Source organism: Helicoverpa armigera, chromosome 18 (genome assembly GCF_030705265.1).
Source record: "Helicoverpa armigera isolate CAAS_96S chromosome 18, ASM3070526v1, whole genome shotgun sequence".
NCBI lineage: Eukaryota > Metazoa > Arthropoda > Insecta > Lepidoptera > Noctuidae > Helicoverpa > Helicoverpa armigera.
In genome coordinates, this window is record NC_087137.1 from 9,622,477 (window position 1) to 9,637,468 (window position 14,992).

The 14,992-nt window shown below is 34.2% G+C and overlaps 2 protein-coding genes and 1 pseudogene across 5 annotated transcripts in view; 2 read left to right on the plus strand and 1 right to left on the minus strand.

The window, feature by feature from the left end:
* Nucleotides 1-2,188: 2,188 nt before the first annotated feature.
* Nucleotides 2,189-14,992, plus strand: part of LOC110383355 (rho-related GTP-binding protein RhoE) — a 142,339-nt gene continuing 129,535 nt past the window's right edge. The window contains exon 1 of one of the 3 annotated variants that reach the window (XM_064039066.1): nt 2,189-2,424. The gene's annotated coding sequence lies outside the window, so the exon portion shown is untranslated. The remainder of the gene's footprint in view (nt 2,425-14,992) is intronic. The other 2 variants (XM_064039065.1, XM_064039064.1) reach the window with 2 other exon arrangements.
* LOC135118119 (putative nuclease HARBI1) lies at nt 3,892-6,382 on the plus strand (annotated as a pseudogene).
* LOC135118118 (uncharacterized) lies at nt 6,317-8,864 on the minus strand. Of its 2 annotated transcripts, XM_064039243.1 has the most exons (5): nt 8,069-8,864; nt 7,730-7,912; nt 7,584-7,653; nt 6,552-6,853; nt 6,317-6,497 (listed from the first exon to the last, which is right to left on the minus strand). In XM_064039243.1, the coding sequence occupies exons 1-5, from the start codon at nt 8,144-8,146 to the stop codon at nt 6,384-6,386; spliced, it is 747 nt and encodes a 248-aa protein (XP_063895313.1). In that variant the 5' UTR covers nt 8,147-8,864; the 3' UTR covers nt 6,317-6,383. The 2 variants fall into 2 exon arrangements, with proteins under 2 accessions (XP_063895313.1, XP_063895312.1); XM_064039242.1 differs by having other exon boundaries at nt 6,317-6,853.

Genomic DNA, 14,992 nt, shown 5'->3' on the forward strand with positions numbered 1-14,992 from the left:
AATGCCGCGTGTCACGGGTTCCATAATAAACAAATCTGGTGATTATGTACATAGTCGTCCTGGCTGAACAAATATCCGATAATGAATGAACGCGCCATCATCAAACATTTACCTTTTTGCCATCAATTCATGGTGTATCACGCATGTTTTTATAATAGGGGTAATTTTAGTTACTTCATTTACATTTTGCTAGTTTGGTACTTTTAAGAAAGCTTTCATTTACGATCTATCGCAGCTATGTTGGGGTTGGCTTCTAGGCTAAAAGGATGAAGTGTGTATTAATAGAGCGACTGGCTATCTTTCTGCCTCAACCCAGTAACCGGTCTCTTGATAAAACCATCGGTCAAACTTCTGAGTTCTGTATTTTAGAAAGATAGCCGAGACCAAAACTAAAAGTCCCATCCGAAATATGGAGGAACTCGTTATGACACACCCATCCACTGTCTGCCAAACGTTTAGAAGGTTCATATTAATGTCATTAACTTTGCAGCACTCATACCATACCTCTTGGTCTACACATAAATTCGTTTCTATTTCTGTACCTATCATCTGATCATGACTCATGCGCAGAGAATTCTTCCCACACAACACTGTTTAAATAACTAATAATATTATCGTCTGCAGTAGCCACCTTATAGCAGCAAATATTTTTTGAAGACTAAAATGGACCTTATTGCCATACTTATAAGGCTATTCGAAAATAAGTGTTCGGAATACGCGCGAGTTTCTATAATCATCATGGTGTTTAGAGCTTTCTGATTTGATCAGTTTCTTGCATAACTATAACATTTTCTTTAGTTTGCATTTTGCGGTATTCTTTCTCAAATATTTAAATTAAATATCACTAACATCAAATGAAGCTCAGCTTTACACTTCTTGTACAAAAAATGGGCGCGAAATGCAAGGCGCATGCACTCCACAATTTTTTTTGCTTTCATTTTAGGATCTTCCCATAACAGGTACCTGTTCTGTTATTCTTAACGCTCCCAAAAGGGCTATAAAAAATTTACAAAAGACCCTATTAAGAGATGTAATTGTGGGAACTGAGAATTTTTATTTAGATGAAACGAATATCAGTTGGACAAGTATTGACTTGTTTGACAAAGAAAACAATATCGTCTTAGCTTTTAGAGTTTATTTAAAAGGAGGTTCAACGTACGACTATATTGAAAAGTACAATGCACCATGGAGGTTTTGAACATCTATTTAAAACTTTGACAGATATTAGAGTAATTTATTAAAGAAATACTTACTTGAAATTCCATCTGCAAAGTCCTGAGTCTGTAACTAACGGACAATAAAAATACATACATAATTTTTTAGGGTCTAGCAAGAAACAGTTTCTAAGAAGATTGTTAAAATAAAACAAAAGATAGTAGTCATATATCTGCAGAATATAAAGTAGAAGAACGTCAGTATATCATTAAAACACTAGGAAATTCAATGCATCCCAGATTTGTACTTAATTTGAAATATGGAGCAATTACTTCACTAGGAACTTTTTGATTTTTTAACATCTTCCGCATTGCGATGATGCCAAGAAAATTACTAGTAGTAGCTGCTCATAAATTTTGGACTTAATTAAATTAGGTAATGTACGTCAATGGTGACAAACAGACTAACTGGATTTATTTGTTAGAACTACCTACGTCAGAGATATTCCTGATTTCAACACAGTATAATCCTCAGATAGTTTTTTTAAATACAAATTGGCTTGCAAAGAATTGATAGATCTTTAAAAAAGTCTCGAACAATTGCATATTTTCATTCCTTGGGGAATAATGGAGACCACGAACAGGAGCTCAGAAAGCCGCTTAGAAACAATGAATAATAACGTGGTCTCTTTCTATCGTTAAATAAACTATGAGACAAAGAAACCTTGCAGTCTTCAGTACTCAGTATTGTTCTGATGCTGCGCTTTTGCTGCAAACTGAATATAAAAATTTCACGCTCCAATCATCTTAATTTCGAAATATTCCTCTCCTTTTCTCTCTTCACCACGCTTGTTACCCGTCTCTCTCTGTTTGGAATCCTAGACGCAGCTCTGATATCGACGCAGCCTTATCACTGCCACGCCTTTACATGAATTTTACCTTTATTCTCAATGCAGTACAGTTTGTTTTTCATTGTTATGATCTCTTCTCAGAGGTTGTTCACATACCTGAATGGCCGTAGCGTAGTATTCGAGAATGGGCCCGCTCACATTCACAACAGCAAAGTCAGTGTCGCTCGGGACTTGGTGAAGAGTGAACGTGTGCGAAAATTTTCGCCTAAAGCCGGCGACCGCGTGTGCGATACCATCAAAACGAAAGTGACTACCAATAGTCGACTCACATATTTAATCTTTGGCAGTGAAGTTTAAAAATATGTGTGTTTTTATTTAGTGTTGTGTTAGTTCTTGTTTATCGGATATCTGTGTCGAAGGTATGTCAACCAGTTCTCTGTAGTTTTTAATAATTACTAGTAAGGAACGTACAAGAATGATTTCCTTTCTGTATGCAACAACCGGTTTTTCGTCCGGTCAACCGTGGGAAGGTATTTGGTTTGCAATTTCATGTCTGATTGCGTGCATTGTTTGTATCGGCTCGTTAATATTATTTTCACGGATTCTATTTTAGATTACATGAATATCTTGTTTGTTGTTGGAATTCTGTTATTTATGATGTTAGTTTTGCGTCTGTTCCAACCAAACTTTTATTTTTGTTTGTCTTGAGAATTCTTCAAAAGTTCGTGTGTTTTGTTCGTTTGCCTGTTTTGTTATGATTGCAAGTTGTTGTATCATTATTATTTAGTGATTCATTGTGCATGTCGTGATGTCTCACCCTCGTTATTTATTGCTTTGTCCTTCAAATACATAAATTATTTACCTGTCGTTTCTAGAACCATCATCATTACCGTCATTTGTGTTAATGTTTATATTCTTATGTAGTTTTAGCGTAATATTTAGTAGATGATTATCTAAAGGTGGGTTAAATTAATTAATGTCTGCACTGTTCTCTGTATAATTCGTTACTTTGTTTGTGTTCCCAGGGCACGTTAAATTAATTAATTTGTTGGATTGTTAGCTTAATTTTGGCATTACGGTTGAAGTTGAACTCATCTTGATTGCCAAACTTTGTCTGAGTGAAAGAAACTTAGCAAAACTAAGTTTGGGTTTATCTTTAACTATTTCAATATTACGAACTACTAGACTTTCTGTCTCATTATAGGTATTTATCTTTGAGTTGATTTTAATAAGGGATTTGTAATTTTGTTCTAAGCATAATTGGAGTTATTACTCTAGTTATTTTTATAGTTATCAATTGCCACTGTAACTTAGCACAGATACCTATTAATCTTTGATACAGATACCTAGTATCGTTAACCACACCTTGTGTTTGTATATTTATTACTGCAATTACGAAAATAGGTAATCGGTTAAGATTAGCGTGGGTAGGTGCCATATTGATTAAAACCCTTGTAGATTAATAAATAAAACTATCAATTATAGACAATTTGGTACATAACAGAAAGCGATAGGTCTTACCAGATTTACCTACATCAAGATGGTTTAACTAAAACTGATTTGAGTGAAATTGAAAATAATTTTATAGGTAGGACACTTTTGACAAAATTCAATGGCATCTCGTTGGCAAATCCAGTATATACCTACCTACCTCAAGAATTATGAGGAAAAATACATACAGTGATGTTATAAGAAGCCAAGCCTAAAAACGTATTGGTAGATAGGTATTACTTACTTAGAATTTTTTAAATAGATAGGTACCTAGGTAATTTTAAATAGTTGAACAAATTCATAATCTTTCTTCGTTTTTTTATGGGTTAGATAATAATTTTATCTATCACATTCGGCTAATCGTCATAAGTATGAATTTGCTTTTTCTAATCAGTAGCCCAAGCACGAATATTTGCGAAAAGTTATTCGTATCGAAATCGAGTAACATTTGTATGAAAATTGTACAGCGCCCCTATCGGGCGTAAAAGGAAACAAAACATGGCAGCACGAATGATTTTGGCGCGCTGTCGTATCGAAATCGAAACGAGATGGTAAACGAAACTCGATACTTATAAACAATTGTGAGATTTTTGGCAGCACGAACATTCTTTTGACGTACGGTAACGTAAACTCTCGAAGGCTGGCTATCGAGTATGGTCGAAACATTATTCACTTGAAAATAGTCGGTGAGAAAGGTTTCGAGAAGTGTAAACATATAGTTTTAACCGTGTTTATGTTTTGTTTAGAGTTAGTTTTGTGAATAAAAGTGTTTTAAAATTATTGTTAAGTTATTGGAACAATTAGTAATAGCTTCAATATAATTTAAAATGCAAAGACCGCCACTGTATGAACGTAGTACCGCATATTATTTTTTGGCGGCAAATTTAATAGAAAATTATGGATATCAATCACGAGAAACAAGGTAAGTAATTAAATCATATTTTATTTATTTGCGTACCTATTGAATTAATGTGTTTGAAAAAAATTGAGTTAATTATATGTTTATTTTTAATCATTGTAGAGAAATTACGCGCAGAGCAAAACTTAGGAATAGAATTAACCCACTGGACATAAATGAAACCGAATTTAAAAATAGATATCGCCTAAATAAAGAAGCTTTTAAGTTCCTCTGTGAGCAACTTAAACATAAAACATCATTAACATCGAGTTCTAGAATTAGTCTAGAACTTAAGGTAGGTACCTAACCACTTAGATTCTACATAATTATACCTATTCAATATCTTCTACTTGTATTTCAGTATTGAAATGGAAGTGTATACCGAACTGCAACTTATTTAATATGACAAAATAGGTATCTATAAAGCTAATAGTAAATTGTTACATCCTTAAAATCAAATAAGTAAATATTTTATGTTTCAGGTTCTTTGTGCATTATCTTTTTATGCCAATGGTTCATATCAGCGAATAGTGGGAATGGCTAAATATTTGGGCCAAACAACAGTGAGCAAATGTGTGAAGGAAGTCACTGATGCTCTTGTAACTCCTGCAATCCTTAACACCTTTATAAGATTCCCAGTACTCGAGCTGAAAGAGACCTAGTAAAAGCAAGTTAGTATGAACATTGTGATAGGTATCTATGAGGGAAATGTATCTAAGTATTTTTTGTAGAAGTACGTTTAAAACATAGTGTTATTGTATACTTTTAACATTAATTTCTAATACTAACATATGATTGCCTATTAAAATATATTTATTTTTGTCTTACAGCTTTTTGCGAAGTACGGTTTTCCTGGAGTTATAGGATGCATTGATGGATGCCATTTCCATATTTTACACCCAGGAAAGAAATTGAACATTTATTTTATTGTAGAAAACATTTTCATTCATTAAATGTACAAATGGTAAGCATTTCGTTTTTTGTAACTATGTATGCGATTGAGCACTACTAATAACATACTAGCATTATGTATGTACCACTTTACTATGGTACACCAGTGTACCTACTAATGGTTTTATCTTTATTTTAGATATGTGATAGTGACGGCCGAATTCTAAATGTGAATGCAAAATATGGAGGAGCCACCCACGACGCTTTCATATGGGAAAATAGCCTAGCTAATAACTACATGCAGGAGTTACATCGAAATAATGAACATGTATGGTTATTAGGTTAGTAACAATCAAGTAAATTCATCCATCTACATAAATAATAAAATTGATTTGCCGAATATATTTGTAATTGTAATCTAATGTAGACGTATAATTTTCAAACGACTATACTGTAAATTGGATAATTCTTTGTTGTGTTCGTTTTAGTCAGGAACACGATTTTTACTAAACTAAAATAATTAAAAAAATCGGGTAAAAAATATGGGAACACAAAGTTTGCTAGGTCAGCTAGTTTACAAGATAATTGAAAATAAAAAAAGATTGAATATTTAAAAATTAAAGTTTTGAATATTTACAGGTGATTCCGGCTATCCACAACGCCCCTGGTTAATGACACCAATTCCGGATGCTACTGAAGGGACTCCAGCATACAAATACACAGCAGTCCATGGAAAGACGAGGGTGGCTATAGAAAATACTTTTGGCCGATTAAAAAACCGATGGCGTTGCTTATGTAAAGATCGCACACTCCACTATGGACCGGAGAAATGTGCAAAAATCATTACTGCGTGCAGTGTGTTGCATAATTTAGCCCTAAAATTTAACGTACCCGAACCGGAACCAGAAGAACTCCAAAACATATCTTTATCTTTTTCTGACCATCTTTTTCAGGAAAATGGAGGAGATGACTTAATTAGGGGAAGGGCGATGAGGAATATTTTAGTAGATAGAATTAATAGATTACACTCATAACTTTAATTCTTTATTAATAATTTTAAAAATTGCATTTTTATAACAATTAAAAAATAACCTTAATCTAAGTTTTTTTTTCCATACACCTTACAAAAACTTCCATAGCCTCTTTCATAAAGTCCAACCATTTAGCCTGTAATCGCAATTCATCATCTCTTTGTCTCACCCTTTCATGCATCTCTAATTCTCTCACTCTCAATTCATCATCTCTTTGTCTCACCCTTTCTTTCACCTCTAATTCTCTAACTCTCAATTCTTCTGTCCTAATCCGCAACCGCTCTTTCTCTAATTCTTCATAGGCCCTATCACGCTCTCTAGCATACTCCTTTGCCTTTCTATCTGCTTCTAAAAACATTTTTCCTATATGTTGTTTGGCTTTTTTTTGTGGTGGTGGTTTCCACATCTCCTCTTCATGTATTTGAGGAGATGGAGGATGTGCCTCAGTGGATGGGAGAACAGGGGTTTCATCTCGTGGACTCGGCGGTCTAGGGGGAGCCACTGTTGGCTGACTACTTGTGCCCGGAATATTCCAATCTGTAAAACATTTTATTAATGTTAATTTGACTAGGCCTTTTTCTTATTAGCAGAAACTTGAGTTCTCATAGAAAAAACATTTACTGTGTAATGTGATATTTATGTCTAAATATTTTATGTATAAATTTATTGGGATTTATGTATAAATATTTTTTTTTCAAGACTTGACATTGAACAAACATTATGATGCTTTTATGTACCTAATTTATGGATGCATAAACATACATCCATCCTCATCATCATCCTCCGAGCCTTTTCCCAAACTATGTTGGGGTCGGCTTCCAGTCTAACCGGATTCAGCTGAGTACCAGTGCTTTACAAGAAGCGACTGCCTATCTGACCTCCTCAACCCAGTTACCCGGGCAACCCGATACCCCTTGGTTTAGACTGGTGTCAGACTTACTGGCTTCTGACTACCCGTAACGACTGCCAAGGATGTTCAATGACAGCCGGGACCTACAGTTTAACGTGCTATCCGAAACACAGTCTTTTTTGTCTAAGATATACTTAGAAAGTACATACAAACTTAGAAAAGTTGCATTGGTACTTGCCTGACCTGGGATCGAACCCGCGCCCTCATACTCGAGAGGTCGGTTCTTTGCCCACTAGGCCACCACGACTTATGTACCTAATTTATGGATGCATAAACATACATAGCAAATATTTGTAACCACATTAAACATATTTACATAAATTGATTAATTATTATAAAAGTAAAATTCATATTTACCTATTTCATAGTCATCCACATGTGCATCAGGAACTCTCATCTCTGATGGTTGAGAAATTTCAGCAGCTTCCTGAAATTAAAAAATAATAATTACTAGTTAATAAAGAAAAAAAACAATTTTAAAAATAGGTAAGTAAGTAGCTAACCCGTTGAAACCCTGCTTCTTCCACCACCAAGCCAGTAGCTGCCTGCACTCCAATTATCTGCATGACTCGGTTTTCTAAATCAGTCAAGGATAATTGAAGTGCTGGCCCTCCACCAGTGCCACTAGCAGCCCTATTAATTTTGGCACACTTCTTCTTGCAATTATTTTTGTAATCGCTCCACACCTTGAATTAAAAAACAATAATTTAAGCAGGAATTCCAAACAAACTTACTTCACACAAAAATATTGGATACCTAACTAATTAAAGCAGACACTTAAGAGTGACTTTATTCAAGTGCCCCAACAACAAAAAAAAATAGCGTCACTTGAGTTAACATACCTTGCGCCATTTCTCCTCAGACCTTGATTCGCCTGTGCCTTCACTATTTAATTGATTTGACAACTCCTTCCATTTCATATTTATGAAATTGCGACCTCGTGGGCCGCCTGAAGGTTTTGACAAATCTCCGTTTCTGGAATAGAAATAGCATTGCACTTAAAATACTTCACACTAAAGTTTATGCCACTCAAACTTATTAAAACTGTTTACTCACGCTTCCATGAATTCCACCATCATTTCATACTGCGTCTGACTGGTTCGCATAATTATTTATTATATTAAAAGCACTTTGTACCAAAAAAAAAACAGAAATACTTTTGTTGTCTAGCAAAACATAAACAAATTTGGCGCCATTACGCGCGTCGGATGTCAAGTGGGTGCGTTCGGTACACGTCATTTAAAAAAAAAAAATCTCCGTAACTATGTTATATTGCTAAAGATAATGCCATTTTATAATGTCTAATAATTAACTTTGGGTCTCTTCTTTATATAACATTCAGTTTTTATTATAATTTAATAATAATAAAACGTTTAATCAAAGGTGAAAAAAATATTAATAACTAGAGTTAGTTTTCGAACGCACGATTCATTCAACATTCGTTCATTTTGCTCACTATGGCGCGTCCCTATTTACATTTGCATGACGTCACATTAGAATTCGAATCGAGTGTTCGATAGTGCTTCGAATGTGGTTCGTGCTGCCTACTATCGACAGACTCCGTTTTCGAATCGAGGCCTCGATACATTGTCGATACGAATACGTTAGATATTCGTGCTTGGCCTACAGGTCAGAAGACCCCACCTTCTCCTGAAATATATGGTAGGTATTTATACTACTGATGTAATTGTCTTTGTAAGATGAAGTGATTTAAATGAGAAATGACGTTAAGATAATTTAGGAACTGGGTGGGGTAGACACATTGCGATCCGTCTATTATTCGCTTTACGTACCAATATTTTTTTTTATCCTGATACAAGAAGTATTTCACTGATACACATTATGTGATAAATCATCATCATCACCATCCTTCTGCCTCTATCCCACAAATACCTAATAATAAAAAAAAATATTCTTACTTTTGACGTGTGTAAAAAATAAACAACACATAAAATAAACACTTTCATTTTACCAGACAAACATAAATATTTCTGAAAACATCTAGACTTGTAATTGACCCAAATTTATTGTCCTCTAGTGTATTTGTACCCGCACTCGGGCAGACTTAATCAAATATTTATCAAGTGTATTTACTATCTGATAATATAACATAATAATAATTGTAACCTTATCTTGTGTATAAGTGATAAATAACATTATTTCTTGGCTGAGAAAAGCGTAATGAAATTACTGCGGCGAGAATAGGCGCCCATTTTATTTGCCTTTATTTTTTCCGCTTTTTTTTATGAATTGGTCATTTTACTTATGTTTTTTCCGTTTATTTTGTAAAGTCACAAACATAACATGAAGGAGAGAATAATCAAAATCAAAAGGTCTTAATTTTTGATTTTGAACCAAAACTACTGAACCGATTTAATTAAAACACGATACACAATTAGCCTAAACTGAAGACTCCTAGAGCCTAAGCAACTGCCGTTTGACCAGCGTCCCTTGGGAACTTCTCCACGACACAGGATAAAGAGTAGCCTTTAGCCTTCCTCGATAAATTGGGTATCTAACACTGAAATATTTTTTCAAATCGGACCAGTAGTTCTTGAGATTATCACGTTTAAGCAAACAAACAAACTATTCAGCTTTATAATATTATTATATAAAAGATTCAAGCAGCCAGATGTTCTAAGTCCGGATATAGTGCGTCTAATGTGCCTACTTAAATATAAATAGAAACAAGACTCATAGCGGGAGTATTACTATAAATATAATATAATAATAATTTAACTGTGGTGAATTGTGACCTATTTTGTTATCCTTGTTTATACACATGTTACGATAAAAAACGTGTTGTTTTAGCAAAAAATCTAGAGACTTTAGATACGAATATAGCTGAAGAGTTACTTTATCTCTCTAAGGAACCACAAAGCTGATTTGAAAAAATCTTTCAGTGTTAGATAGTCTATGTATCGAGGAAGGCTATAGGCTTCTTTTTATCTGGATACCACGCTAGGTATGTAGTCTATGTAGGTAGTTCCGTCGGATCACTTATTGTTCACGTCATCTTTTAGTAGGAATAACCGATTTGGCTGAAAATTGGTAGGGCAGCATACGACTTTTAATCCCTATCTTGGTACGAGAACTACCTAGTTCTCTGGGGATTCGGACGGAACCGCGGGTGAATGCTAGTAAAATACTTCTTACAGGAAAACTGTCATCCAAAACAAATGACAGTTTTTGATGACAAAGACTTACGTCAGAGGTGAGACATAGGTCAGCGTGATAGGCAGGCCTACTGGGAGTTATGGAGAAATATTACATTTTTCCTATTTAACCTTTCATCTATAAATAATCTGGCAGGAGTAACTAAGGGGAAGGATATGAAATATGTAACTAGAAAAAACAAAAAACAAATTAGTTCAAAGATTTCCGCCAAAATGGCGTATTTTTTATGTCAAATAATTTGTCAGTAGATGTACAAAATACTCTAACTATTAAGCAGTTATGAATTTAGGTACTAGTCATCGAAGATCCATAGCTATTTAGAAATAATAATTAATACAAAACAATGATTGAGACAAGATCAAAGGTTACATCCAATCTATATTAATTTTAGCACAAGTAATAAAAAAAACAAACTGTTTAGGTATTTACCGACTTATTTTGCCCTTCACGTAGGTATACACGTATCCCCCTCACTTAATTTAAGTTGGCACTTAAACGACGTTTTCACTGTCACTTTCACATGTTTAATGCAGTCAGAAATACTTGGGCATGATTTAAAGGTTCGTGAAGTAATGTAAAGCCAAAACGGCTTTATAACATTCTTGGAACTTGTACAGAAGACAGCAGGATCCATGTAAAACTCTGGTACCCAGCTGCATCCGTGAGACTGGAAGCCGACCCCAACATAGTAAGGAAAAGGCTGGGGAGATGATGCTGACAATCAAAATTACCTCTCCCTGTCTGGATATATTCAAACTAATGATCATAAAATTCTGACAGGAACGAAGACGCATCATAAGAGCGCGCGCACACTACAAACTTTTAGTTGGCCAATAGTTGGTTTGGGCTCGTAACACACGGTGACACGTAAGAACGATCAGGTAGGCCGGTATCATACCGACTAAAAACTTGGATTGAATTCACGAATTTCTTACGAGTCGAAAATACGGGTACGCAATATAAAGCGGAAGTACACCTACTATCTTCTTTCTATAGAACAAGTTAAGGAATGCGAATATGGACTACAGATTACAGACAGACAAATATTTACCAGCTTCAGCACTTATCGTTGTGTGTTTATGATAAATGGGCAAATAGAACAGAAGGCTCACTAAATTGTGATAGTGATTTTCAACCTTAAGCTCTTAGATATAAGGTTGATATTAAGTTGCTACCCTGAGTTAGTAGTTTTATGGGAAAAACCAAGTTTGTTGTATAATCGTTAATTGCAATTTTTTTTTTAAATATTTTTTTACAATTGACCCCAAAAAAGTCGTAATGAATTTAACGTACCTAAAACAGGGATGTATTAAGTTTAATATACTTGCCTGTCTGTCTATTTGTCTGAGGTATCGTAGCTCCCAAACGGAAGAATCGATTTTTGGAAATCAGTTTAAACGTGTTTTAATTGGAAAACGGCTAGTGTTTTATATTTTTAATAATTCAGTGGTGCAATCTTAACCAACTGAAGATTAAACTAAACAAAACTAAAAAAAGGTTAAACTACACTTAATTAATTTAAGTAACATACAATTTCGAAGTGAAACTTCTGCACCATATATTTGCATAGCTACAAGCGTTAGTCCGTTTACATTAGTTTGTGGACGAGCCAAATAATATAATGTAATATGAACATAAGCGGTGAAATGGTGAGAACAGTTTGCTTAAGGAAAATATATGAACTTCGGACAAGTATTTTACCTACTTATGTTATACAAGCTGATACAAAATGTCTGAGTGAATTCTACTAATCGCACTGGTATTCTAAACGCGGGTGGCAGCATGGGTATTAATGAAACTTGGCAATGATTTACCTTATATATCGGAAAAAAGGCTGCTTTTTAACCAAGCACGTGGATAAATTGGATGGATAAATTCTCTTGGGCCGTGAATTAAATCGTTGCTGTTACTATCACTCTTTGTCTATCCATGGATAGCAACGAAGTTATTTTAAATATCCTTAATTTTTAAGTAGGGTTTTCAGTGGTCTTGCACAGTTATGAAAAATGTAAGAAAATAATTTTAAGAATTAAATTAAAAAAAAAAAAAAAATAGAAAGTGGCCGTAGGACTGACAATTCTAAATATTTTTTTTAAACCCTTCACATAAGGGACCGTTCTAACCCCCTTTCAGGATTTAACGATTATTTTGTATCACGCTGTATATAACTGCGGTTTATTAATGCTGTCAATAACAATGTACCTAATATCGTGTTTCTTTTGTTATTGAATAATACTAATCAGAATGCAATATTAATGCAGTATTATTTTGCTTTGTTTTGCATTTGGACTCAATTCTTGGAATGTGTATTTAAAAAATTAATGTGTAGTTTTGTGATATCGGAGAAAATGGGTTTAATGGAGAATTCTGTATTCACGTTTCGTAAAAAAAGATCCTAATATTTCATTTTTTGTTGAAAAATATTGTTTATTCTCATTCGTTATTTTTATTCCCAGTATCCGTACTCTCTTAACTTTTAGTCGGCTGATAGTTTGTGTGGGCTCATAAATCAGTACCTATGAAGATTGGTATCTAGCCGGTAGCAGACCGACTGAAAACTTTGCTTGGAATCAAGATATTTTTTTTAAATGCTAACCATCGGGTCTTCAGAATTCTGTCGGCCGACTATTTACTCTGCAGTGTAGCGTATTACCAGGAATATTAAAATCCCGGTTTTTCACTAAAAGCCTAATTCATCACATCACACATTACCTAACTAGACAGAAAAGTTCCCAAATTTCGCGTCAGACTTCCCAACCATATTTTATTCTGAACCCTAGTTTTCTTCAGTCAATATCTGAACGTTAAGTCTGATCGATGTCCTTAGAAATATTATGATAATTTATCAAGAGGTTGGCGACGGTTGACGCGGCAATCATTTTGGGAATATTGCCTGAAAATGGGCCTATAAATCCAGCTGTTTGTAATCAAGTGGGAAATGGGAGTTACAGTTTTGTTTTTGACCGCGTGAAAAAAGGAGGTTGTGTGTTTGAATGGTGTATTCATTTTTTACCACGGTTATAAATATGTATTAGCTTCACTTGTAACTTTGTATGTAAGAAAATCTTAAAATCTTAATTTGACCTGATGACGACACATGACTAGTGTGTTTTTTTTTTTAATTTTTAAACTATCAATTTTTTTATGGCACTGTATGATAAATAGTTGACCACATTAGCACAGTGCTGGACTGTTGAACTGCTGTTCCCGGGTTCGATTCTCGATACAGTCAACATTTGTGTGATGAGAATGTGTGTTGGCCGTGGTCAGGGTGTTATAATATGTACCTAGGTATTTATAAAAATATACGTAACTTTATGTAGTTTATGAAACCATACATAATTTTAACTTGGTCTAGCCGTTGACTCTACTAAGTAACTTTATAAACTAACATAAGCACAAGTAAGCAACTATCATAAGTTACTAAGTATATAAACTTAACTGCGGTAAACACGGATTAATTTTATTAGGTCAACGATATACCTTATCAATTAATGTATAGCTTTTAATATTGCATTTCGATTAGAAACCGTTTATTATAATACTAGCCGTTTTCTCGCGGTTTCACTTGCATTTTATGCAAACTACTGCCCGTACCGGGATAAAAAATAGCCTACATAGGCTATTTTTTATCTCGGGAAGAGCGTAGCTTTCTAGTAGTAAAAGAATATTTTAAATCGGTTCAGTAGTTTCAGAGTCTTTAGGGTACAAACAAACAAACAAATATTTCCTCTTTATTATATTAGTATAGATTCATTCTAGGTTAGATAGTTAGTTCTAGATTGTTAAAAACCGGTGTTTACCGATAACCGGTTGTAGGTCCGGTATTTGTGTCTAGTATGGAGAAAAATCTGAATTTCTTATTACGGTATTTAGTCTGCATTCTTTATAAACAAGATTATTGCTTGCATTTATTATAGGAGGAATTTCAGATTATTTGCATATTGTTGGCATGTGTAATATGTATTTTCTATCGCCATTAATACGATTAGACGAAACGAACCATTCATTAATTAATGCAAATAAACAGATACTGTACAAAATGCTGAAAATAGTTGCTAAATAGTTTTGACAATATATCTGGTAAGCTTTTCCCATTTATGTTCGGGTTGACTTCCAATCTTACCAAAGCAGCTGAGTACCAGTTTTTGACATGGAGCGACTGCCTATTAGATCTCCACAACTCAGATACTCGGGCAACCCGTTACCCCTTGGGAAGATTGATTTTAAGCATTTTTTTAAGAGAATTAAATAAATATTATAGCTGAAATAAGCCTAAATACAGCTGAAAATAAACTAAATATCTAATAATGCGTAACTGTATAAAGTTGAACAGAACAACCGTGACGGTTGTGAACCCTTTTCATCCGAATAGGGTCCCAAATCGCAGGTAATACTCAGCTTATTCGGATGATAATAATTTTCAACTATCCTCATCATCACTGTATGTAGGGTAAAATTCTAACTAAAATACATGTAGCTGGATATAGTAGGTACGTGGAAAAATATTTTCCTGAAATTAAAGTTCACGGTAGCGGTAGGTACCCAGCGGCTTCACTCGGGGGAGGGAACAACTTCTAGCATATAAA